We start from the raw sequence: 27,529 nt of genomic DNA, 5'->3' as shown, positions 1-27,529 counted from the left end.
GTCAACTGAGTGTAAGATGAGATAATCTTCAAACCCATCTGTATAACAGAACCAATGTGCCATTCAGAAGCCTGGGTGGACGCCACCACAATACAGCAGAAAGCAGAGAGCAATGTTCTCACAAAAGCTCAAAAACACAAGAACGAGAATGCAGGCAAAGCTGCCAGTTTCAGGATCACCAGTTCTGAGGCAAGATATTAAGAATTTAAGAGGACTAAAGTGAAAAGGAGGTATGTTGTTATTTAGTTTCAGTCTTATAACTCCTGCAGTGTGAATGTTTGCAGTGGAAAGACAGCCTGATGACAGACAGAGCCGCCTCCAGTTTAAAGAGTAGAAATTCCCCGCTGTGAAAGATAAGACACATCAGTCAGTAAAAGATTGACTTTCTTTGCCCTCTTGCCCTGAGTGTGATGAGATTGCACAAGGGAGGGCTTAACAAACACGTTTCCATTATGTTTAACCAAAGAGACCTGCCAAATCAACCCCACCCCCTGCATGAGGAGCCTATAGAAAGCACCCAACCTGAGAGAGGGACAGCCCCTTTTTATGAATATGACATGCTTGACATTAGCGCTATTTGGGACATTGCTACATGCATGAGAGAGAGTGAGACAGAAACAGCTCAAAAGGGTTTGAGTCTGCATGAATGCGTGCACTGACAGTTCTTTGGTTAACTACATCCCTCCACACCTTCCTGACAGCACTATTTTGGCTCAGAGTCTGTTCTGACAGTGAACCACAAGCAGTGTGTGGGTGAGTTAGGATTTTTCTGTTTCAGCTTTGTTACTGAGGTATTTTTAAAATCAAATCAACTTTAATTTGTGCTTTTAGTAGCATCTTATCCAAGTATAAGAAGTGATTTAGTCTGTATTCAACATCAAGCATAAGTATAACACATCCATGTTGACCATAGTTTTAATGACATAAACTACAGCGGTCCAATTCAAGTAGTATTGTGGAAGGATCAATGGAAGCAAGCCTTTTAATGAATATGCAAAATATTCAGCAATGTTGAATTGTGTAAAGTGTTCTCCTGACATTGAAAATATGACCGATGCTGTCCTCAGATTTGTTGTGACAATAATTCCATTCATTCTTTCTTTCATGCTTTAATTTCAAGCCATGCTTGATGTAAGCCTGTAATTCCATATGGAATACATCAGGAGTGTATTAGAAACTGAAGCCTATTACAGAAATCAGAACAGCGTCTCTTAAACAGCGATATATGGAATGTTTTTCCTTTAAGCCTCCTAACAACAATTGTACGATTTTAATGGATACTGAAGAACGTATATGTGATTTCGTCATTCCTTAGAGAATTTATTTTGAGCCACATTTAATTGACATTCATCAATCTGAATTTCCCATCTAGAAATTTTGATTAGATTTGATTTTGATCTAGAAATTTTTAGATTAAATGAGACGATGTTCTGACTTTGGCAGAGGAACCAAGTGCAGTTTTGTAATCTATCAGTTACTAGGTGACACTAATGAGGCCTAAATACGTTTTTGTGATAAAGCATCACATGTTAACTCCTCCAAAACATCTGAAACAATCACATCATTTACATGTTCAATAGCTGTGTGGTGTAACATTTATTTTTTGGAAAAAAAAAAACATGCAAATTACATCACATTATTATTTTCTCAAAAGCTTCTAAGTTGTGCTACTAGACATTGTATTATTTGCAAACATGCAAAGTGTATATCTATCTGTACTTTCTGTATAGTCTATATCAAAATCTATATCTATCTATACTTTCTGTTCTATCTTTTGATTCAAATAATCTCCCTTTGGCTGGTAAGGATGTGAATAGAACCCATCGTCCTCGAGAGTGGCTTGCTAAGGATGGTGCATTTAGCTAGAATTACCTCCATAAAACCTAAAAACAAACATAAAAATGCTACAGTCTCCCAAGTCACACTGTTTAAATGTGTGTAATGGACTGTTCATGTTAAACCAGGTTGAGTTCTATTTTTTTCTACATATTTAATGAACACATTGGCCATGACAGCATAAGGTCTACATTACGAGATTTTATAGTTTTATCACCCCAGACTACTGAGGACATTCACATAGCAAGTGCTGCATGCTGAAAAGTGTAAGGTTAATAGTTTCTGAAAAATGAGAGGTTAAGATTCCTTTATTCTGTTCTATTATATTCACTCATTAACCTCCATTTAGTAAAATATAATCATTGGTATAGGTACAACAGAAAGAAAACAGATAAACATGTGAACAGTGTGGACAGCAGTGGAATTTTCCATGATTTTTTCCAGTTAAAGCATATTTTGAGGCTTGCACTACAGCTATGACAAGATATGCGAGTAAACAACCCCATTAAGTACAGTTCAGCTGTTCATAAGACTGGCAGTCTTGCATGAAAGAAAACTATGTTCAGGGACAACATAACCATGACACCACAACCCCTTACCTTGCAATTTGTTCCCAGATTTCTCAAAGGGATTTATGTCAGATGACTGTGGTAGTTAACGCATAACCTCAGTTCTCTTCTCCTCAAATTACACCTTCCAGCACAGTAGCAGGTAGTAATATGCTTGTTATCCTACAGCATGTTTCATTTTGTTTCCTGATGTCATTAATGTCACAAAAACCTTTAAATTCACTGTGTATTATGTTTCAGGTTGTTAAGTATTGAGTAGCTCTCATGTCATCTTTCTGCAAAGGTGTGCATTTCTGTATGTGGGGATTAATTCTTTTTTACTGCCAGGGTACTTGTTAATGACCAAAGATTGTAATCATCTGTGCTCCCTCTGGCTTCCTTCAGGAGCTAGGCTGACCATTACCCTGAGTGCCCGTTGTCTCCAGCAATCATGGAGGGCTGCAAGCTGGCAGAGACGTGCCACCTGGAGCGGAGGGTGCGGAGGCGGCGGGAGGCCAAGGAAATAATCCTGACCAAGCTGAGCCACAGCTTCTCCTGCTCCGTCACCAAGGTGAAAAGCACCCTCACAGGCTTCTTCCCTGTGGTGCACTGGCTGCCAAAGTACAAGCTTAAGGAATATGTGTGGGGGGATGTCATGTCTGGCCTCATAGTGGGCATCATCCTGGTCCCACAAGCCATTGCCTATTGCCTGCTGGCCGGCCTGGAGCCTATCTATGGCCTCTACACCTCCTTCTTTGCCAACATAATCTACTTCTTCATGGGCACCTCCAAGCACGTGTCTGTGGGGATCTTCAGTCTCATGAGCCTGATGGTGGGGCAGGTGGTGGATAGAGAGGTCTATCTGGCGGGGTTCGATCTGAGCGAGGATAGCAAACCGGCCACTCCAGGCTTGGACGGCATTTTCAACGGCACTGGAGTCTCCAGTCCCTCCACAGTCAACTTGACCCTGGGAGGCTACAACATCGAGTGCGGAAAGGAATGCTATGCCATCAGTATTGCAGCAGCCTTGACATTTCTGGCTGGAGTATACCAGGTATTGTGTGTTTCCTGCAATATTCTCTTGCTGTATGCATTTATACATACATAAAGACATACATACATACACAGACACTCACAGAGGGTAGACAAAATAATAGAAACACAACATAATACGTATAAATGAATATTTAGTTTATTAACTAATAAGAAGTTAATCTGCCCTTTGCCTTTAGAACAGCTTCAGTCCTTCTTGGAATGCTATTATGCAAGTTTTTAACAGTTTTAGTGGGATATTGGGATAATATTCAGAAAGAAAGGCCTCCTTCATCTTCTTTGAGTGCTGAAGGCACACTCAATGTTCCAGAACTTCCCTTAAAGATTCAATGATGTTTAAATCTGGTTTATTATGGAGGATGTGGAAGATGTTTTCAACCTGGTGTTCATAAAACCACTCTTGAATCCATTTACCAGTGTGTATGGGGACATTATGGTCTTGGAATATGAGACAATCTTGAGGAAGCAATGTTTGCACCATAGGGTGCATCTGGTTGCCTAGAATGGCTTCATATTCCTTGACCATAATTCTACCATGTAGAGTAAATATTTGGCCCAATGACTCCCACAAGATGGCTGCCTATACCATAACAGTTCCAGCACTATGTTTAACAGTTGGTAATAGGCAAGGGTGGGTTGAAGGCTTTAAATAAACCACTCTGGATGCAATGGCCTTGGTTACAAATGGTTTGCGAATGGCAGCCCTTCCATGAATACTAGGTTTGTGGACCTCAGTTATTGACAGACATACAGTTATTGACATACAGTTATTGTTAAGACTGGGTAACAGATGTAGATTCATTTCTATGGTCATTTTTTAGGCCTTATGGCCTGTTGTTTTTAGCAACTATCCTGTTAAGTGTCCTCCTATCCCTGTCGGTGCACTTTGACTTGTGACTACTAGTGCTCTTACCTGATTTTTCATGATTTTTGACTCTGTTCCCTTTAACACATTAAACAAGTATCCTATTTCTATGAAACACCTGCAATTCATGCACTAACTGTGTGACCGATTTCAAAAATTGTGAGATCTCTCATGTTTCTCATGAAACTCTTATATGCTGCTACATTATTTGTCTTTTGTAACAGAAATTTTATAGCCATTTAGTTACTTCAAAATATGAGTCTTTCTAATTTTGGAGTTTCCATTATTTTGTCTATCCCCATGTATTTATTAGTTCATACAGAACTGCTTACATTTGAAATGCCATTACATTACATTATTGTTGCTTGGCAAATGTTGTTATATAGAGGAGTTTACATACCTGAAAATTTTTACATGTTATATTTAAAAGACTAGATAAATATGATCAAATATGATTCAGCTTGTGTTTGTACAGCTCATAAACTTTTTGTTGTTGCACTCTAGGTTTTGATGGCTGTGCTCCAACTAGGCTTTGTCTCAGTGTACCTCTCTGCTCCGATGCTGGATGGCTTTGCCACTGGTGCCTCCCTCACGATCCTTACTGTGCAGGCTAAGTATCTCTTAGGGCTTAAGATCCCTCGACACCAAGGTTATGGCACAGTAGTGGTCACTTGGATAAATATCTTTAAAAATATCCACAAGACTAACTTCTGTGACATGATAACCAGTGCTATCTGCATCTCAGTCCTGGTGGCCGGAAAAGAGTTCCAGGATCGCTACAAAAACCGTCTGAAAATCCCTCTTCCCACTGAGCTGGTCGTGGTAGCAGCCGCTACTCTTGTGTCCCACTTTACTGACCTCCATGGACGGTACAGCTCCAGCATCTCAGGAGCTATCCCTACAGGGTTCATCCCGCCAAAGGTGCCCAGTATTGACTTGATGACTAAGGTGGCTTTTGATGCCATCCCGCTAGCTGTTATCAGCTTTGCCTTCACGGTCTCGCTTTCTGAAATGTTTGCCAAGAAGCATGGCTACACTGTCAGAGCCAACCAAGAGATGATAGCCATTGGCTTCTGCAACATTATCCCTTCCTTCTTCCATTGCTTCACCACCAGTGCTGCCCTGGCTAAGACTATGGTGAAAGATTCCACAGGGTGCCAGACACAAGTTTCCAGTTTGGTGAGTGCATTTGTCGTCCTCCTGGTCCTGCTCGTCTTTGCTCCATTCTTCTACTCCCTTCAGAAGTGTGTCTTGGCCTGCATCATCATAGTCAGTCTGAGGGGTGCCCTCCGCAAATTCCGGGATGTCCCCAGGCAATGGCGTATAAACAAGGTGGATGCCATTGTCTGGATGGTCACCATGAGTGCATCAGCTCTGGTCAGCGTGGAGATCGGACTGTTGGTCGGGGTAGTTTTCTCCATGCTCTGTGTGGTAGCTAGAACCCAAAACCCGAAGGTGGCTCTTTTGGGCCAGATTCAGCACACAAGCCACTACGAGGACATCAGAGAATATGACAACCTCCTGGCAGTGCCCAAAGTGAAGATATTCCGCTTCCAGGCTCCACTGTACTATGCCAACAAGGACAACTTTCTTAAGTGTTTGTATAAGGCTGTGGGGCTGGAACCCTTCTTAGAGATCACTAAAAGGAAGAAAGCAGAGAAGAAAGCCAAAGAGCAGGCTGCTAAACAGGCCAAAGGCTCAGACAGCACCAACGGGGATGCAAATCTGGGCCTGGTCCCCAGAGATCTAGACTTCCACAGCATCATTTTAGACTGCTCTGCAATATCATTCATAGACACAACTGGCATGCTCACCTTCAAGATGGTTATTAAAGACTATAAAGACATTGGTGTCAGAGTGCTACTGGCTTGTTGTAATCCTCCAGTGATAGATGCACTTAAACGTGGGTCTGTTTTTGGGCCAGGCGACAAGGACATGGAAAATATGAGTTTCCACAGTGTACACGGTGCCACCCTCTTTGCTCAAGACTCTGCAGCAACAGTTGGTGACTTAGCTGTGTAGAGAGGAAGACACTCATAATCAACAGTGCTAACAACAGGGAACCTGCCACAGACTCTAAGAACTTATTGGATAGCTTGTGTGATTTTATATGGTATGGAAATTTTGTGCCTCACTTTTTAATTTCATTATATTGTTGTTGTTGTTTGCTAAGACCCACCATGATTCCAATGTTTTGCACTCTCATGTGAACCAGGCAAGTCTTACACTATACAGACTTTGCGTACTTTCTCAGGTTACAATGAGGCTAGTCCTCAGGAAGACAAATGCAGGGAGTCTGAGCTGTGCAACTCTTATGACTGCCACTCCCGTTTCTTATTTATATCCTGTTGACTGACGTCTGTCAAACTGGGATCTTGAATCCTGTCTGAAGACTTTGCCTTGATGACAGAGTATCATGCTATGAGTAGAGATTTTAGAGCACTGTTTACCAATACATTTCACCACACCACCACAAAACATAAAAATCCATTGATTGGATATTTTGAATAAATCATAATAAAGATCCCATTTTCTCACTTTGGTTTGTACCAATCTTTTTCCACTTGCATTAAATAAATCCATAGACCATGTATGCAAGACAGCAAAGGAGACTGCATCTTAACTGCTGTTATTATAGTATTCATGTATACACACACACACACACACACACACACACATATATGTATATATATATATATATATATATATATATATATATATATATATATATATATATGTTTTAAAGGAATTTGTTTGTTCAGGAAATTATTATTGAAAATAAATATGTTCTTTTTAATTATACTATGGTATTCCTACAATCAAAGAGTTTTTTAGGTACAGCGCTGACATTTAACAGACAGCTGAGAAGTTAATTATTGATCAGTAAACTAACAAATCACAGCAATAGCTGAAAGTATAACTTTCACCTTTCTCTCCAGTTTCTTCTCAGAAGCTATAAAACGTGTGACAAGCTCTGGTACATCATTTCACAATGTATAATAATGATACAATGCTAAAAAGAATGAAATAACCCTTGCAAAAGACAATTTGTAGAATCCTGTAGGATCACAGATTTACCATGGGAGTTTCGTCATGGAGTCTCTGATGTAACTGATATTATAACACATAGACCCACAAATAACACCTCCAGTATAAATCATAATCACAGTTACTACTTCTTGCCTATAAGTACAACTAAAAGCAGCTGACAGATATATTTTTGTTTCACTCCAGCCATCAGATTAGGGGAAATCCTAACTGGTTGAACCCAGATGCAGTCCAAGGTGAATCTTAAGACACCACCTGTAGGTGGCAGCATCTTTACTGTCCTAAGCAAAGTAGGCAGCTCACTCCACCCCAAATAGGCCTAGGCCGAGCAGGGGTAGGCCCTTGCCATAGAGCAGTAGAAAGGAAGGACAGACAGATGACTACCAGTGGAAATGGCCAGAATAGGAGCTGGCCTGCAAGATAGGTGGGTGCAAGTATGTTGTGAAGACTGCACTAGTATTATAAGATGAAATGGTCTGTGATTTCCCTCCAATGTGCAGTGATAAATGAAATGGATTTTATTTTTATCTGTTTTAAACATGTGAAAATAGGTGGAAACAAAGTATGTGGTAAGCAAAACTGCTAAAGAGCACTGAAGCCAACTTTTTCTTTGATCTTTTATCAACTTTTCAACCTTTTCTTTTTTTAACTAATACATTAAAGACAGGATCACAGAATTTAATGACAGATGATTTTACAAGCAGAACAAACCACAATGAATGCTACAGATGAGATAAAAATATCTGTGATGTAGCTGTCCTTTTAACTGATTCGCTTTGTGAAGTTATCAAACTGACTTGGAAAAGCAATTGATTTCAGGCACCTTCAGAGACAGGAAAAGCACTGACACATCAGAAAGGTTGCTAAATTTAATGACAAATGTTAGCAAAAGTCCTTAAGAAGACTTTAACAAGAGAAGGTGGGGACAGTCTTTCCACTCATCAGTTTAAAAAGCAATGGGTGATAGGAGGACAAAAAATAGGCAGATTCATTGTAGCTCACCATGCATGGATATATAGATAATACAGCATATCTGATGCCATGTGAGCATCATAGAACACACTGTCTTTCATCCACATGTTTAGAGTTTCAGTATTGACTAAATGGACAATACTGTATTGATCAATGATTCTGGTCTGCCCTCTTCTGGCAGACAACACCCAGTAAAGTTGTCCACAGCCAGTAATACTACAAAATGGATGAGGAGATGAAAATCACTCTTCCATGACAGATTACAGGGTCTTTTCAGGAACAACTGGAAACTTATTTGTAAAAATATGAAAACCCTCCCAGCCAGTTCAACTTTATGCTGTATTCCATCGTAAATGATTAAATCAGTGTCCTACCTACCTTCCTTAATAGTGTACCACAGACGGATGAGATGGAAAATATATATTTTATGATCAGTACAATATCATGTTTCTGTATTGTGGTGAAGTCTCAGAAAGCCTCTACATATACTCCAAAACCCAAGCCATGATTAGGAGACATTTATTCATGTGTCAGTGTAGGCAGGATATAAATTTATATCCCGGATCCCTATTCTTTTGGGTCTTGTGTCATCATAATGCACACCATAGCATATGTCTGCTCTTTTGTTCCTTAAAGTAGGTAGGTGAACTTTCACTCACAGTTTATTGCTAGTAAGGTATGCTACCAATCCTGTTTATAGAATTTAGGGCAACAGCGTGGCGTATTAGTATTGGGGCAGAACTTTTATCCCTATGTTTGCTGATTCGCTACCCAGGTGGAACACTGACTCTCTATGTGAGTCGCCCTGGATTCATCGTCCGATATGCAAAACGTTAGATACATTCATTCATCTATAGTTAGATAAAAGGGATGTTTTCTCCACGCTAAGCCTGATTGGCCGATTCATAATGTATAAATATTAATATTTATGCGTAACATCTGTCCCCGCCCAAAAACAAACTCTTCAAATTTGTCGGCTCGCTTATTGGCGGATGATCGTCCAATCACCTCGCGAATGTTAGATAGGCAAACATTTGAATCGTGCCGCTTGCAAGCAGGTAGCTGGAGTGGTTACTAAAAGAACTTCGTTGTAGACGAAATTAGTTGGCGAAGGATATTTGAATAATTTCTTTTCTGTTTCCTACTATCATGCCAAGTCGAAGAAGGTAAGTTCGCCAGTGTGATAGTAAACGTATGTAGCCATCGATGTCTTTCTTTAGTTAGCTTGATGGGTGGTATATTCGTTTAGTTAACGTTATGGGTCTTAGAATCTGCCTGCTAGCCTTGTTAGCTAGGCTAGGGGACGTAGTTCATTAACTGTTTCTTGAAGTAAAATTATTTGACATTTTCCAGCAAGCTACCACTAGCTTGGGTAGGTCTTACCAGCCGAATGCGTCTTTCAGTCTATGTGGTTAGAGCTAGCTAACGAAGTTACCTCGATTTTACGACTAGCTACAACTTGCCAGCGCGCTAGACAACTAACCAAACAGCCAGTATGCTAGTTGTTAGTTAGCTAGCAAGCTAACTAGCGACACGTTAACTAAGCAAGCGATGCCATAATATTGCAGACATCATTTCTTAAGGGCTAGCTATGTCATTATCATGAAGACTTCTGTCAATAACTGTGAGTTAAAGCAAGAAACGGGGAATTACCCAGCATTACATAAATAACAAGGTAAACTAACTTATCGCTCAGTCGCATAAAATGTCCGTGTAAGATGGAATCTTATTTTGTGCTGAGGACATACAAGAAGGTTACGCACTAAACTGTGCAATGCAACCAGTGACTTGACGCAGTGCATTTTCTGAACGGCATATAGACATACTCGTTTTAAGATGTAAATACTGCTCCTTGTCATTTTCGTCTGCAGCGAAGCCCTGGCAGTTTCACTGGTGACAGGGATAAATTTAGCCATGGCCAGACTTGTAGATATCTGGGACAGCATTGGCATCATGGAGGAGCAGAGGGTGGAGCGTATGGAGACGGTGAAGAAGCACATCGAGGTGAGCAGCACTCCCTTTATGGTTTGAAGTCTTGTTTAAGCCTACTGAACGGGGCAGAATGACGAATGGTTTACCTAACCACTGTCCTCTCTTGGTGATGCAACATTGTCTTTCATTGTTGTAAGGTTGTCGTTTCTCTTTTTCCTTAAGAGTCTTATGAATGATATGATCGCAGAAGAAGAAGCTTTGAAACATCGCATTGGATCCAATATCGTCGCTTTTCAGAAGCAACTGGAGGGCTTGTATGCGGAGATGTCATTAGAACCTTACAAAGTAAGTGTTAAGCTGAAAACACGTATCCTTTCTGCACAGCTCTTGTGTGAAGAATCTCAGTAAAGGAGAGCATACACTGAAGCCATAGTAGACTGACAAGCTCCCTTGAGTGGTACAGTTCAAACAGCTTTGCTGAGCTATGCTCAGTTTAAGTGCAGGAAAACAACCATTTCCGGACCTGGGAATGTAACGGAACACAATTAAAGTTCAAACGGTTTTGGAAAAGTAGCGGTTATTGGCAGCGGGCAGTTATGTTGTCAGAGAGTTTGTGGGTAACGCAGACTATTATCCCTTCAGTTAGAGGAGGGCCTGACGGTTCTGCAAACGGAGAAGAACCTGCGTCTGCGTCTGGAGGCGCTCCTGAAGGAGAAGAACGACCGCCTGAAGGAGATGCGCAGCCTCCAGCAGCAAGACGAGGAGCTGTGCGTGGAGCTTTGCGCCACGCCCTACTACATCCCCACTGGCAGCATGCCCTCTCGCACGCAGCTGCAGCAGCTCCGAGAGCACATCAAGACCCTGAGCGACGAGAAGGTAAGAGCGATCACAGGCCTCAGCTGTGCACCTCAACGATCTGTTCCCAAATCCTAGAGTAATACTGCTTTTGTACCTTTGAGCATGTGTGAAAAGGTCCGCATTTTTAGTATGTTAGCAGATATTCTTACATTTTAGAAATGTCAGAGAAATAGATCAGCCAGAAAACCAAAACATTAGGAATCGCCCTGCAAGCACAGTAATGGCAACAAGGTGGTTTAAAAGGCTTGTCACCAGTATAATGTTAATCCAAGCCACTGCTCTCATGCATAAATGCCTGCTTATGGTTGTAATGTGACTTTGTATAGGTTAGAGTTTTAGGGTCTGTCGTGGTCCCCGGAAAAAAGTGCATCTTTGTGGAGGGGTTGCTATTTTAAGATTCATAGGGAGGCTCATAATATTAACATTTCAAAGAGAAAAAAATGGAGTAGCATATTTTCCCTTACAAAGCCAATGACCCCAAACTACTCTGGAAGAAGTTTCTTCCTTTACTTCACCGAGGAAAATGATCTGGAGTGTGGCACATTTTGTCTGTTTCTAATTACTGAATCACCCCCATTCCCCTCATATCCATTAAACTGTACAAGTTGATCCTCATATACCCATAGCCTCAGAGAGCCTCACGGGCCCTGCTTCCATCAGAATGTCAGGGTGGATTTAGCCAAATGCGTAGAGTGGTAGTACTGAGTGATTATTGACCTAACAAATGGTTTGTTCTCGGTCTTATTCTGCAATAGCCAACAATAGTGGGTTGAATCAAATGTGCTGCGAGGAAAGACTGAAAATTGCAGGCAAATATGGAGGTTGATAGATTCAAAAATAGAAAGTCTTAAAATGCTTTTGCACGGAATTTTCATTATTTTATTCCAGGCTGTTCTAGTCTGCTTGTCTGGCTGCTTTCTATATTGGTAAAATTGGCAAATTGGCTTTTTACCAGCTTTAATGAAAACCCTTTCTTATCCTACAAACATCTGCTTGTCAAAAACAAACATGTTTGTGAGGTTTTTGGTTCACAATCTTGATATTAGTAATGGTTAGGTAAAGAAGGTGTTGTGCTCAGAGCCTGTATAGTTTTGAATAGTTACATGCATGGAAATATTTTTCCACTAGCTACCACAGTGAAAATAAATCTAATGTTGCTAAGAAGTGGAGTAATTATGTAGACGTAGTCTGTAATTGTTACCCTTCCTGTTGTTTCACATAAATATTACTAGCCATAACATGTCACATTTAAAAATGAGTTTTTATGTTTTGTAACTCAAGTTTAATCTTTTTTTGAAATGAATGTTGATTCTCCAAACACAATTGTGTGCCCATGGTAGACTGGACATTGAATGACGTAATGTGGGGGGGGTGTCTTCCATATTTCCAAATGATGTGTCTAAAATGGCAAGATGTTCCACTTCAAGGTTTTATTTGCTGTATCAATGCGAGACTGTCCCATGACCCATAAACTCTGGCACTGACTTTGTTTGTCCGTTCTGTTTCTGTAGAAGAGCAGGTTGAAGGTGTTCGCGGGCCTCAGGGAGGACATTGCCCGTCTGATGGGAGAGATGGGTCATGAACCTGAGACCAGCCTGGAGAAAGAGGCTGTGAGCAGTGATGATGATGTCTTCCTTCTCACACACGAGAACATTAAGGCCCTTCAGCTGCTGCTTTGTCAGGTAAGTCTTTTTCCCAGAGGTAACAGTCGTTTTGTAATGGCCAGAAAGCATTGGCATTGCTCAGTGACTTCAACAGTTTGAGCAGGGATTCACGACACAGTTTTGATCTCACACGGACAGTTTAACTATCACAGATGAAAAGCTAATCCTCCATCATCTAAGAGAATATATTAGCACCTATGGAGTATTATAATTTGTCAGTGCTGCATTTTTGAAAAACAGTCTTTGTTCACCTCAGCTTCAGGTAAAGAAGGAATCGCTTACTTCAACACGAGATGACCTCAGAAATAGGGCTACTAGCCTGTGGGATCGCCTGGAATGTACGGACCAGGAACGCAGGGAGTTTCAGGATGGCTTACCGGGTACTCTGTCTGATGAGATTGCACAGGTAAGACCTCAAGCAAGCAATCCATCAGCCCATCAAACCATCAGAGATCTTCTGATTGACATTTAGCTTTTAGAAAATGAGTTCCAAGGGTTTCCTGTGTCTCTGTGCAGTGGCAGAAGGAGGTGGATCGTCTGGAGATGCTGCAAAAAGCTAAGCTGGAGGAGGTGATCAACAAGATCAGGCAGGAGCTGGTGCATTTCTGGGACAAGTGCATGTTTGGCCCCAAACAGAGAGAACCATTTAACGCCCACTTCTGTGATAGTGAGTACACTGGAGAGGATGTTCTACTTTGTTCACAGGCTTGTAGAAACTGTGCTTCAGTGTGGGTGTTTCTGAGCTGATTTACCCTGGCACAGAGAAACTGGTGTGCTATAGTGGCACTAGATTAACATTCACAAGTTACTTTATTCCAACATACATCTCTTGTAAATTAATTGCATGATTAGGTGACAAGATTGGCCCTTTATGTGCTCATTCAAAAGACGGCTCTCATACAGTGCAGTGCCCCCATTATCACTCTGGGACATTCATTTTTACTTGGCTAACAATATAATTCCCCGTGATGGTTCACACACACCACCCATAATGGTAATGAAGAGAAACTGATTTAAGAAAAAAGTAGCAGCCTGTTCCACAGAGCCCTCACACTCACCTGTCGACCAATAGGTGACTTTACTGAGGGACTCTTGTTGCTGCATGAAGACGAGCTGCTGCGTGTGAAGGCCTGTTACGAAAAAGCGCGCCCCCTGCTGGAGATCGTGGAGAAGTGGGAGAAGAACTGGGCGCTCTTCCAGGAGTTTGAGGTGCGCCGCAGAGTTGGAAGAATTGAAACAGCTCTCGCTTGTTAGGAGATGCCTTTGGGACTGTGTAGTTCTTTGTTTTATAAGGTATGGGATGATGCTTGTTTCTCCTGCAGAGGAAAGCATCGGATCCAAACCGCTTCTCCAATCGAGGAGGCGCTCTGCTCAAAGAAGCAAAGGAGCGTGTTAGAGTTCAGAAGATGCTACCTAAGGTAAAGAACCTTATCTGATATCATTTATCATTGGTTGTCATGTTCTGGAAGGCTGTTGTGACGCCCAAGTGCTAGTACATATGGAGTATCCAATATCTGAAACCCTATCACAACTGGTAGATATGTAACATCATCAAATAGATTACATTACCTGTATTTTTTATTAATGTAATGTAATCCTCTGTGTTAAAATGCCAAAACAATGAGCTGTCAGCACACTTTTACTGCATAAGTAACAGCATTTTCAGTATAACAAAATATGGTATTAATAAAAGGCCTGCAAAGTGTGCTTTTTGAGACTTATGTCATCACATTTTCTGTACAGCAAAAAATACATACTGAACTTTACATGCGTACCACTGTACATGATGAAAATGATATTCCTGCAACTGAATGTTCCATTGCTAGTACTCCACACCTTAATATTTAATCAGTTCTTTCAGATACCACTTTAAGAATTTCATTGTATTGTTAATCCATAACATTGTGTCAGAATTACTCTAAAAAGTACTAAGAAACTTTAATTTCTTCCGACTAGACTTGAATATCTGCCGTAAAACAATATATAATAGATTAGAGTTGTAAACCATTGTAACAGTGCAAGGCCCATGCAGATGAAGTATCTTGAAACAATTTTGGGTCCTTGATCCAAGACAGTCCTGTCCTTTACCTGCACAGCAAAGAAGGTGTTCCTTTTGCAAAGCCTGAAACCTACGCTGTATGTGTGTGATTAGCTGGAGGAGGAACTGCGGAGTGTGGCGCAGGACTGGGAGAAGCAGCAGGGCTCGCCTTTCCTGGTGCAGGGTCAGGGGGTCATGGAGTACGTCGCCAGCCAGTGGGAGGAGCACCGTCTTCAGAGGGACAAGGAGAAAGGCGAGCGCGTGAGTCAGGCCCCTTCAGCTCTCATTTACAAACTCATTTGTTGCAAATGTGTAAGGATGCCCATTAGCGGTGAATGCAGCTCTCAGGCTCGGTCTGGGCTCTGCGGAGCACAAGGGAAAATATGTGCCAGCGTATAAATGCCCCAGCAGGGTTCCCACAGTTCTTGAAAATCCTTTAAAAGCCACGGAAATGACAAGACATCCTGGAAAATGAATGGAAAGAAAGCCAATTCCATGTACTGCTGCCCACAGTTCCTTTCCCTGTGTCTTGTTACAGGAGAAAGTGTTGCCTCTAATATGATTACATCTTTCCACCAGGGACAGGACCTATTAAATGTTATTATTGAACTCACAGGCTTCATCTTAGATGAGGAGTAAAGGTGTGAAAATTCATGTTTGCTTTTGCTAAGAATGTAATTGGGGGTTGTTTGATGTATTGAATGCTGCAATGATAAGACTTTTGAATAAGTGGTACTGGCATGATTTTTCCATCGTGACCATATGTTACTCATTATTTCATTTGTTATTGAAAAAGAGAAGTTTATACAGACAAGTTGCTCTTTGAACGAACAATAATGTTGTTGGAGGAATGCATTTTAGACACAAATTGTTTGAGACCAATGGATGTAATTATAAATAATTGCAGTGGAAGTGTATGCATTCTGTACTGACCACTGTTTTTCTTATGATCTCTTAAGGTCTTCTCTTATGATCAAAACCATCAGAATCTGATTGAGATGTGGCTGAATACCAAATACTAATATCACAAAGGCCTTAATTTCACCAATAGATGGTATAAAATGGCAAAGCCATGCAACGGAAAGCCCACAGTTGAAATAAATCTTAGAAATAGATCATCTTTATGGACAAGGCCTATATTGTAACATTTGTTGAGTAGTATTATGTGGAGAGTAATAGACAATCAAATGGTTTTATTCTATCATTGCTGTTAGAATCGAAATACACCTACAGCATTAACTGATAGACTCGTAATGTTGAAAGTAGTGAACATAGCACTAAATTATTTTACCCAAAAAAAGAGGGTGTAGCTTCCTTGCTGAACTCTGTTCAGTCTGGTTGAAGCAACAACCTTCTTTATGTTAACATTTTGTTTGTGTTGGGCCCTTTTTATTGCCCACTGTGTATATCATTAATCATTTACCTTTGATAAGCTGATGCTTATGTTTGTAGAAAGCTATGCAGTCACTTTGTCATGTACTAGTCGGGATTTTACAGTGGCTACTTGTGTAAGGAATTTACAAGGTATTAAGTTGGTCTCACTATTTAAACGAAGAGTTACTGTCTTTATCTTATATTTTTATGATATGTTTACTCATGCCTATTTTCACATTTGTAAGTTGTACAGATTACTGCTTGAGCTTCTAGTACAGGCCTTACATGTACATAGTTTTACAGTAACATTTGCTCTTATTTTGCTGAGGAGTTACCATATTCTCTATGTATAACCTCTATTGTTTACCCCAGAGAGAACAACAGTCCTGGAAAATGTTATTGTCTATATATATAGTTATGGAAAATGGAAAATCAAATTTGCGCAGGAAACCTGCTTGAGTTGCTAATGCAGATTGTCACTTCTCGGTGAAGACCAGCCTTGGGGTGAATTTCCATGGACGACTTAAGCACAAACCTTTTTGTTTTGACTCCAGATGACAAAGAAAGGAGAGACCACTCCGTTCAAAACCCCAAGCAAGAGGCCTCACGGGGGAGCCAGCGCGGGCGTCACTCCCAGCAAGATCCGGAAGGTAATTTTTCTGCCGCAAAGGGCACAATCCACACAAAGTGAATTTGTTGTCCCTTGGTGATCATGTGATCATATCTGTGCTTCACTGTTCCCCTTTGAAACTCCTCACCCCTGCTCTGTAGACGCCCAACCAGTCGATGATGCGTACAACCTGTGCTAGCTCTAATGGCACGCCCAGCACATTCATCAGCCTGGCAGGCAAGCCCCCTTTAAGCACCCACAAGGTACCCATTCTTTTGAGTTTCCTTCACTGCGATCCTTTATGTATTTAGCATGTGTTGTTGGAGAAAAAAAGGAACATTTGTCTGATTCAATTTTATCAAAAGAGTTGAAACTGCTTCAGTCTCATAGTAATGAAACAAATGCTCATCCTTCTATATTACAGTTTGTGCTATAACCAGTAGGTGGCACTGTTGCTCAAGAATTGGGAAAAATGAGCCATTTCAAATTTGAATTGAAACAGTTCCAGCTGGAGCTCATCTCACTCAATGCATGTTGAAGGCAAAGTCAAAGCTTGTCCCTTAGAATGTAACATTGCCTCGAAAAACATTTTAGGTCAGAACAACGCTGGCCCGGAGAGAGAGTGGATATAAACTGATGCGACAGTGTATTTTCTATGTGGCTCAGTTTGTTGATCAAGGGCTGTAGTGTTATGTTTGTGTCACATCCTCAGGCCCAGAGGAACAGGGCCCTGGACATCAGCCAGGCATCACCGCTGCAGGAACTCAACGGTGAAAAGAAGCACTTAAGGATCGGCAGTTACTCAGAATTCACAGTAAGTCCATCCCCTCTAACAGTAATATCTCAACTTCTCATTATCATTTGATCTTTAAGATATCTGCAATCTCCCCAGCATCTTAACTTGGATTGATGCACAGTTAAGTTGTTGTATTGTCTCTAACAGGAATAACTTGGCTTTATTGCTATTCCTGATTCAGTATGTACTTGTGCTTAGTGGTTTGTGTCAAAGGTAATTTTTTCTAATAGATGCATTCAGTGTGTGTTCCAATAGATTACTGGCAAATAAAGGTACTGCCTTACCTTTCTTGCAGAACGAACTCTCCAAGAAGGCCAGCTATGAAGCTGTTCTCAACTCAACAGCAAAAGATATTCTCTGATAACATAAACTCTTTAATTCCTACTTATAGCTAGGTTGCCCTTTTTGAATCCTCCATCTGTACATAGTTTTCCTGAGGTCAGTGAAGGTAATGCACATTTCAAGGGATAAGGCTCAAGTTTCATAATCTCCTGAACATTTCACTAGCTTTCAGTTGAACTCTGCGTAGCAGGGTTACAGTGTCCAATGTGAACACGCCTAAGAACAAACAGTGGTATAGAGGGATTCCATTGAGCAAAAAAAGGCTGTCTGAAGTAGAGATGAAGCTTGCCTGATGTACTTTGGATTCTCGTTACATGTAAAGCAAAGCTATGGCTTTTAGTAGCTATGCACTCCAGAGGTTTTAGATTGGTAATGTTCCTTTAAAAAAGAGCACCCTATGTATTTTTAAAAATGATAGCAGCTGACTTGTTCACCCTTGTCACTGCTGGTTTGTGTGTACCAAGATTTCAGCTGCACTCCTGGAGTTTTTGGTGCACCGTGGTCATTTATTGCACAGGATACTCAAAGGGATACTATGTGATATTTATTTTTTTAATGATATTTTTCTTGTTTTCAACAAGGTAGCTTCATATATTTCAAATTCAAACCTTGTATTGTGTACACATCACACAATTCACTGAAACAGCAGCTGACACATTCAGTTCTTCATGTCTCTGTAAATTCTTTGCTTGTGAAAAGATGTCAATATTTCTGTTTTTACGTAGTGTTGGTATGTTTACTTTTTTCAGCAGAAAACCTGTAGCTATTTGTCTGTCTTTGTCTTGAGCATTACTATTTTTCAAGTAAATATTTAAATATAACATTCCTGTCTTCCTCTGAATCTTAATTTGGATGTTACAATTTCTTCAAGCTCAGTTAATACCAGAGAGCATTCACAGGTCACAGGCCCAAACACAGGATGTGCTTGAACTGCACAAATCAGCTAAAATTATCAAAGGATTGACAAGATTTTGTTTCTGTGGTCCGATCACAATAGGAAACTAAAATGACAATGTTGATAAGATCCGATCAGGAGCCACAACAATTTTGTGTCCCGTTGATTGTCTGGCGTGCAAAAACGCAGGCAAGTGTTCAGACTTGGATTTGTTTTGGGCTGTCCTGGACCACGGTAAATCTTTTCGAGCTGAGTTCGCTTCCATTCCAAGATTTCACTGACTGGCATGAGAAAAAAGTTTAAGGCACAAAAATATTTTCCTTATTGAGTTAAAGGCACAGGCTTGTCCTTTTTTCTTGCTGTGAAGACTTTACAACTGCACTTCCATTTACAGTACATTCCATTAGAAAATGTGTTATGGTAGCGTTTACCTGCCTTTGTTCTTAAAAGATCATTCAGTTTGGACTTGAATAGTACAAAGCTTTAATGTATAATTGTCTCATTCAAACAGATGGTACATAATTGTGGGTTTGGACTTCTATAAGTGCTTTCAAGGTAATACAGAGCATTACAAAAGTACAGCTGCTTACTATTCTACAGTCTCCACTCAATCCCTCCTACATGTCAGGGAAACACAATGGCAATGTATTTTATTCATACAAAGGAATAGTTTTATAGTAAATGTCCATCATGACATCATGAAGGCACAATGGAAATGATGCACAGAAAAGCAATTTATTTGACGCAATGAGAACTGAAACCAAGCAAAAATACCAATTTGTGCCATTTTCACTCTTCAAAATGCCACTCCAGATTTCTCCAGTTGCACATTGTTACAATTAACTACATTAATTTTGCACACACTACACTCCAACACAATGCAAAACCAGACTGTAAAAAAAGGCTGTCACATAGTAACAAAAGTCGTCATTGCTCCTTATTTTCGAAGCTGAAGGCGTGCATTGGAATAAATACAATAGTACATTTATGTGTATATAAATTGTCCTACCCTGATCATTTGGCTGCAGTGCAACAGGATGAGTACTAGCTGAGGCAACACCCCAACAACCAAAAAAACAAGTGACTTGATTAACAGAAAATAAATGTTTATATGCTTCCCAGTATCAGAGTGCTGGACAGACTAAAACACCTCAGGGGACTTAACAATTTGGTATTGGGCTCTTGTGCTCTTGTCACCAATTAACACTGCCTGATAGGGCACAGTTCTGGCTGTGACCTCTTGAAAAGATAGAGGACTCGTTTCATGAACTTCAGCTGGTCCACGTCTGCCTGAAAAACAAAAACATCTCAGACCTGCCTTTATAATTTGAGGACATTGAATATGGTCATTAGAGACTTTTTTTCCCAAAAACAACAAGTGGTCCTTGTGCTTAATCATTTTGTTTATTTTTAGAAGTCTTTGGTCCTTTTGAAGTCTAAGAATGGCATGAACCAGTCCTGGGCTCTCTGTTGTCATTTTGTATGGGAGCAGTATGCCTTAGTTAGGGTATAGTTCCTTACCACATGCAGTGAGAGCTGCTTTAGGGTTAGATTTCATTGTAACACGGAGGCTGGAAGTTTAAATCTACTTCACAGCAGTACAGTATTCCCTCATTTTAAGGTGACTTTCAACAGCCTAGTGAGTGTGTGGATTCCATTTATCTAATATAAAACATAACCTGGTGAATGTGTGTGGCTTCTGTTTCTCTAATATAAAACATTATACCATGGGACCTCTATAACGTGGTCTTTTACACAGTCGGCCACAGATAAACAGGAGCAGTTTTTTTTTCTCTCTCAATAATCTCAAAAGTCTTGTAGCATCCAACATTATTAAAGAGACCATGGGAAAATGGAAAAAAATCTGATCTGGTTTTCAGCCGAGTCCGCTGTCCAAGACAAACCTTTAGTCTGACATAGTTGCGTAAAGTGGAGTGACCACATTAATAACAGCAGATGCACTTCATACATCCTTGTATGTCCATGTGTGTTTTGGACTGTAAGGTCTCTTGGGTGCTGCCATCCTCCCCCTGCTAGGGTCCGCCAACGGACTCCTGAGATTCCAGCTCACTGGACAGAATCCGCCGGCCGTTGTCACTGTAGCTCCGGTTGGGCAGAAAAGATAATCTATTGAAGGGAAAAGGGAGCACATTAATGTTAGATGGTCAGGTAAATACACAAAACCTAAATAGGTCTTCACAGACACTAATTACAGAAAAAGACAGGACCAAATCACACATTCGGCTGATGTCATGAAGTTTAATTCTCAGACATCAGAGAAATTTGTATTACTACTGTGAACCACAAATTCAGAGTGAGATATTAAATTGCATGTGGGATGCCATTGAAGAAACAGAATTCTAAAAATGTATCATGTATTTAGCTAGTAGTTTCACATTTATAATAAATGTGTGAAAAGCTCATTTGTGACTACACAAACTTCGAAAGACCTATTGTGTCATTTTAATGAAACGTGTAAAATGCAGACCACAATTTGTGAAAGCATTAAACCCGGCAGAATTTCAAGCTTTTGTTAAAGTTTGTCAACACCTTTGTGTTCCCACTTACTAGGGAAATTTACAACATGAGAGTAAGTAAAGCGATGAGGTAAACAGACTTCATGAACAAGGAGATTATAATGGAGATTTGGTACAGTACTTAGATGATGTAACAACCAAAGCACACGGGAGAGGTTAAACTATGAAGCGCACCCAGAACACTCGGGCTGATTTCACATTTCACAAGTCCTGGTCTTACTAAATGGTTACCGTCAGTTGTTTACTAGCAGTCACAGCTGAGAATCTGCCACTTCTTACCTGTCTGTCAATTGTTTTCAAGTAGATACCTCTGTCTCTGTCTAAACCTCATCATTGATTAAGATAGCACTGATTGGTTAGATGTGTTTTATTGTTGAAACCCTATGCAGCATTCTGAAAGTGATGCCAAGGATGGCCGTTATAATTTTAATTAGATCTTTATAAATATTGTTGTACTGTGACCAGCTCCATGCATTTGAATTTGAGCAATTAACATACTTTAGCATTATGGTTACCCTTCTCAGAGTGATCGGGGCTTAGCATTATACTTTTTACAATCGCAGTGAGCCATGGAAACAGTGCGGTTGGCAGCATCTAAAGATGCTAAATCAAATGCTGTTCACTCCATTTCCAATAATTGAGAAGGATTCATTGTTTGATGGAATATATAGCTCATTTACTGTTGCCAAAACAAAAAATGTTACGTAAGTAGCCAAAGAAAAAAACACTTGCTTAAAATCATTACTCAGAGTTAAAGAAAGTGCATTGCAGTTATATTTGACAGAAGCTATTTTTGGTCAACTTAGAATTGTTCCCTAATAGATTAAAACGCAACAGACACTGGTGGATGTGTTGAATTACTAGCAGGAACAGTTATCTTAGCGTGCGAAAGCAGCAGCTTAGCCACTTTGAATGAAAGGAGAATTCCTTGTGAGCAGCCGTGGAGATCAGGTATTATGTTCACAGGGCTGCTGGAAGACCATCCCTATCAGCCCAGATGTTGGCTCTCTAAAGAGACCACCAAAGTCCTCAATTATAAACCCCGGGGGAAAAAAACAAACAGTGCTGTTTCTTTGCTGCAAAATTAACTTTTTGTTCTATAATTTCACGAGGGCATCCTTTCACTGTCAAAACACACAGTTCATCTTTGAAAACCCACTATTTTCCTTGGCTGAGAGAAGAATGTCAGAGAAGAGATATGTTTGGCTTCCTGCACAAGACCTGAGGTCACAGTCAGGATACGGCTACTTAATTAAACAAGAGTATGTATAGTACTGTACACTGAATATTTATACATTCTATTCATACTTAGACATGTTATTGTATATGGTGGCTTAGATATATTTTCCAAACTCGATTGAAGATTCCAACATTCTGTTTGCATTTTTTCTTAAGTATTTGATGTATAATGACCTGATCACTTCGGTGATCATTTTTGCAGTGAGCAATGAGGGCTGCTGTCAGATTTGGATGTTCCTACTATTCTCTGTTACTGATTTATTTTTGGTTTATTCCTATCATTCCTATGTTGTCTCATGACAGAAATAAGGACAAACAAGAACATGTAAGAATGTAATGTCTACACCAAGACATGACTGATGGCTGCCACAAACACCACAGAGGAGCTGGATATTTATGAATGACGCTGGTTCATGATGAGAATGACACCCCATGCACTGAGGGTCTCTTACTGCCTATGGGGTTCGGTGACAGTGAGCTCCTCCATTGTAACTGTGTCTCAGCAGTTCCTGCAGAGTGGGAGAGGGGGCCTCAAAGCATGTGTTCCTGATTGGTGAAACACAAAATACACAAGACATTATGTCTAGATCAGCATCCTCAACCAAGCTGATGCTATCCTGGTTTTCCAAGGGTGATTCTTTCAATACCTGGGAAGGGGCGCACAAGCTGACATGAAGTTCTGCCAGGACCACAATTGCAGAGAGGGAAACAATCTGCTTGGAGCACAGAGTAACCCTCAATCACTGACCCCGGATCAGTTTCGTATTTTTCACATAATGGCCGGGTATGTTGATCTTGAATAAGTTTTTGGGGTCACACAGTACACTGAGCCAGTCAGAATCAGTCGGAGGCAGTGGCATGGGGATCTGCAGGGCCATAAATTGTTAATGGCGTTCTGAATAAATGGTAACATGATACAGTGATTTTAAACCAAATGCTCCAAATATCTGGCAAAAGAAAGAGGAAAAAAACTTTAATTTAACAACTGAATCCACTCTTAATCCAGGACTACTTGTACCAAGCAAGTATCGCATGATAACAGGAATCTTTGGTTAAGTGTTTTTGAAATTAGCGCATTGCTAAAGTTTGTCATTCTTATTTGTCATCGTTTTCAAATCGCTGCAATAATTTAACCAAATCTTATGATGGATTATCGCAGCACCCACAGAAACACTGGAACTTCAATGACAAGGTAATCATTACAGTATAGAACAAAAATCAATATACAGGGTTTCACATATAAGTGCTTTGCAAAATCACAAATCTGAGGCAAGTTTACTCAGCAAAGCCTAATGTTCTGCCATGTGCCCACGATAATGTATACTGATACTGTAATCAGCTGTGGCATGCATGTTCTACACTGTATTGTAATATTGTATATATGTGCCAACAATGTGTATAAACGGAGCACAGAACATTTCCTTTTAAGGAGAGCAGGCTAACATGACAAATAGAACGTGTCACTATTGTATTTTTTGAGCTCATTACACGAGCGGAGTCCCCACACGGAACAGAGTACACACCATTATCAGTACAAGAGCAAGGACAGATGAATCATGATTTCATAAGGGAAACTTTGTGTCAACTAAATATCAGAAACTTCATTTACTTGTTCAAAACAATAGAAAACATATATTTCCTTGCTTGAGGTTATTTTCTTACAGCTTTTTAAGACCAAACCTAGGGGGAGTGACGTGTGTTTCAGATGTGAAACCGGACCAATGCGCCTTAGGCTGACACTGTGGCAACAACAGATGCTCCACAATCTGAATGTGGCGCCACAAAGCCATTACCAGGTTTAAAATAGCCATTGTTGAAACAATGTCCTCTCATTCTACCTAATAGATACATCTCAGTTTTAACCACAGCCTCAGCTCAGATTCATGTTTGAAAATAACAATGGCACTGCACCTCAGCTAAAGACCTCTAAGGTGTAACAAAATGAAGAATTCACTACAACACTGAATTCAAATTAAGATGGCCGTGTCTTTTGCTATGCCAACATGCCAATAATGTATAGTTCGGTATGGTTTCCATGTCAGTCACATTTTTGGCAGCAGAGAGCATGCAGCTCTTTTGAACTCATAAACCTTCCAAAATGTATTTTTCATAAACATAATGTGAATATTTTGGAACCATCCTGATTTTTTTTTATGCAATAAATTTAAAGTGCCCCAGAGGGAAACAAAAAACTTTTTCATACTCGTACTTGAAGTGAGATGACATAGACCAGAAAGAGCATTATTAACTCCAGAGTCAGGGCTTCATAATCATTATAGAAAACATTACTTTTTGCCATTTTTAACCTCAACAGCTTTATGGCATACTTCCAATCCTTCCCAGAGGTGTGGAATGCTGATAATGGAACCTCAACAAGATCTGACCAGATGTAAACACTGTAAGAATAAGATACTGACCATCACTTGACCTGACAGTTTGACCTGCTCCTTTTCCACATTCCACACCCCTCCCAAACACACAGACACATACACACACATACACACACACATATTTCTGAATGCATAAAAAGAGGGTTCAATCATTGACCTGTTTTTCCTTCCTTTTTTGAGTTATCCCCATAATCTGATAGAAGATCTGAAAAGAACCGAGGCAACATCAGGCTCTGAAAGGCGCCTGATCTCTCCTCATACTTGTATACACTTAGTGCTATGGCAATATTTTATCTGGAACAAAAATTAATCAAAGTTTGTGGGAGTATTTGGTTACCTCAGAAGCAGGCCATAGCAGATAGTTTGGTGATGTTGTTCCCACAGAAATACTGATAGGAAATTAAAAGGGGGGGCTTCATTCTTTTCCAAAACAAATGAAATGTTGATATTAATTGTACCATGACAAATAAACTGATCTTGTAATTGCTACTAAGGAAACAAAGCATAAACAAGGCATAATCTGGAATGTTCTGAATTCTCATTGATGAGTTATTCATCCAAGAGCCTCATTAAAGCAAGCCAATATAACAGTCATTTGCACCAGTTTGCAAGTTGCACAGAAAAAGACAACAGGAAAAGTCTTGTGTATTTTCACAGAAAAATTACTTCCTCTCTTGAATAAATGCCACAGTAAGTCCCAAAACCATAGTCAAGATTTATGTGCATGAGTCAGAGCAATTGACAGGTGAACTAGATTTAAGTGCGACATGACATTAACCTCAAAATATTATTATATTTTTTGTAACATTTTATGCTTTAACAGTAACTCACATTGCATCTTTTTTGGAATGTTAAACTTTATTGAAATTACGTAGTACTTGCTGATAGTAAGGTAAGCAACATACACAGTGGTATAATAGCCCTGTACTACAGTACATTATCGTAAACATTATGAGCATAACAGCTGCAAAGAAGCTCTACTGATGCAATGGACTGAAAGGGTAATTCCGGTTCGGTGGACCTTGTCGCTGTGTCCAAACAAAAGCCCACAGCGTTAAAGTAACAATCAAATGAAAGTAAATTATACAATTCAGCACAAAGGTACAGAATGCTGTGCCCCAACTCTAAATCTAGCATTGGATCGCTTATGAGTTTACTTGCAGATCTCATTACAGAGTGTGATTTGATATCTGTCTCAGAATCAACTGTGACTGCTCAGTTTGTCTCCTTTAAACTGCACTACAGCCATGGGCTGCAATCAGTCAGCCACAACTGGACCACAAATGCTTACGTACAATGAGATGTGGGATCCAGACACCCTACCACAGTACATACAGCTACTTTAGCCATTGGCGAGGGACTTCATGTGCAGGGACCCTACAACCTGTCTGTTGTGGTCTAAAGGCAAATTAAGCAGGTATTTTGTGGTTGTTGTATACAACGCAATATTACTTACATATTGCATGTATTTCCAGAACCCCATTATTTACTGGTGAAAGGACAGCATGCAGCATGTATGGAAACTGATACATGTCTCTGAGATGTACTTGAATTTGACATGATTTTTGCTTCCCAATATGAACTGAGTAGATCCCTACCAATGGGTAATTGGCTTGGCTATCAAAGTTTTTTTTCTCTCCTTTCATCAACTCCATGTCCATCAAGTGTCAATCAATAAAAATCATGGGCAGGGGTGCCAAATCTGACCTGTTTTCCACCTGAGTACTGATCTGGGCTCAACCAATGGAACCAATGTAACCACTACTCCCTGCTCTGAGACTGTCCTGGTCATTAAACAGAGCTAGAACTATGGTATCTCAGGACCTCCATTGGGGATTCTTACCCTCGAACATATCCTGAGCTTGTTAATTGAATGTAAAGTCATTGAAATCAAAACTTCCTCATGCAAACAATGGATTCTGTATATGAAATAATCACTTACGTACACATATACAAATTAAAGATTTGTTGAATTGCAGATAGGGATCCTAGACCTATTTTCCTATAGTACTACACAAACTGGGAATTTTCCTCATCACTGTCTGGTTGAGTGTGCTCTGGGAAGATTTAGATGTTGTCCTCAAACAACAATACATATAAAAATACACATATCAGGACTAATATGACTTAGTCTGATTCCTGAAAATCAATGCACACATTCAATTCATTCACACAAAGACAACCATTGTTACATATGGTAATTGCTATTTTTACTATGACTCTGCTTAGCTGTTGTTACTATTTATTTATGACCATTTTGTATCATTCAATCAGTTCAGTTATGATCCACAAAATGCTTAGTGGGTGACTTAATGGCATTTGAAGGGCAATATGCTAAAAGAAAAAAAAAAAACCAGAATGCTGTATGATTACCCACAGGCACTGAGCACTCTCTTAAAATGGAATATACAACAGCATAACTATGCAGCATTTTACACTTTGTTGGAAGGTCCCAACTGTCACAAGTCAATTTATATTAAATCTACAGTAAAGTTTGCCATACTGCAGAGGAAAATGTTATCATGGGTTACA

General features: G+C 40.1%; 3 protein-coding genes across 3 annotated transcripts in view; 2 read left to right on the top strand and 1 right to left on the bottom strand.

The window, feature by feature from the left end:
* The first annotated feature begins 707 nt into the window (after positions 1-707).
* slc26a1 (solute carrier family 26 member 1) lies at positions 708-6,760 on the top strand. The gene is made up of 3 exons (XM_036529779.1): positions 708-753; positions 2,790-3,438; positions 4,807-6,760. The coding sequence occupies exons 2-3, from the start codon at positions 2,836-2,838 to the stop codon at positions 6,322-6,324; spliced, it is 2,121 nt and encodes a 706-aa protein (XP_036385672.1). The 5' UTR covers positions 708-753; positions 2,790-2,835; the 3' UTR covers positions 6,325-6,760.
* A 2,711-nt stretch (positions 6,761-9,471) lies between these two features.
* On the top strand, positions 9,472-18,004 carry zgc:86764 (uncharacterized protein LOC797431 homolog). The gene is made up of 14 exons (XM_036530153.1): positions 9,472-9,488; positions 10,194-10,326; positions 10,477-10,599; positions 10,897-11,130; positions 12,624-12,794; positions 13,033-13,182; positions 13,293-13,443; positions 13,849-13,985; positions 14,099-14,194; positions 14,929-15,075; positions 16,743-16,838; positions 16,960-17,061; positions 17,517-17,612; positions 17,890-18,004. The coding sequence occupies exons 1-14, from the start codon at positions 9,472-9,474 to the stop codon at positions 17,953-17,955; spliced, it is 1,719 nt and encodes a 572-aa protein (XP_036386046.1). The 3' UTR covers positions 17,956-18,004.
* A 2,860-nt stretch (positions 18,005-20,864) lies between these two features.
* The window catches only part of si:dkey-247m21.3 (5-hydroxytryptamine receptor 4), a 45,106-nt gene continuing 38,441 nt past the window's right edge, over positions 20,865-27,529 (bottom strand). Inside the window, exon 6 of the mRNA XM_036529942.1 lies at positions 20,865-20,958. Coding sequence (XP_036385835.1) covers positions 20,865-20,958 — 94 coding nt within the window. The remainder of the gene's footprint in view (positions 20,959-27,529) is intronic.

This window comes from Megalops cyprinoides, chromosome 5 (assembly GCF_013368585.1).
Source record: "Megalops cyprinoides isolate fMegCyp1 chromosome 5, fMegCyp1.pri, whole genome shotgun sequence".
Lineage (NCBI taxonomy): Eukaryota > Metazoa > Chordata > Actinopteri > Elopiformes > Megalopidae > Megalops > Megalops cyprinoides.
This window is presented reverse-complemented; position numbering and strand designations above follow the sequence as displayed.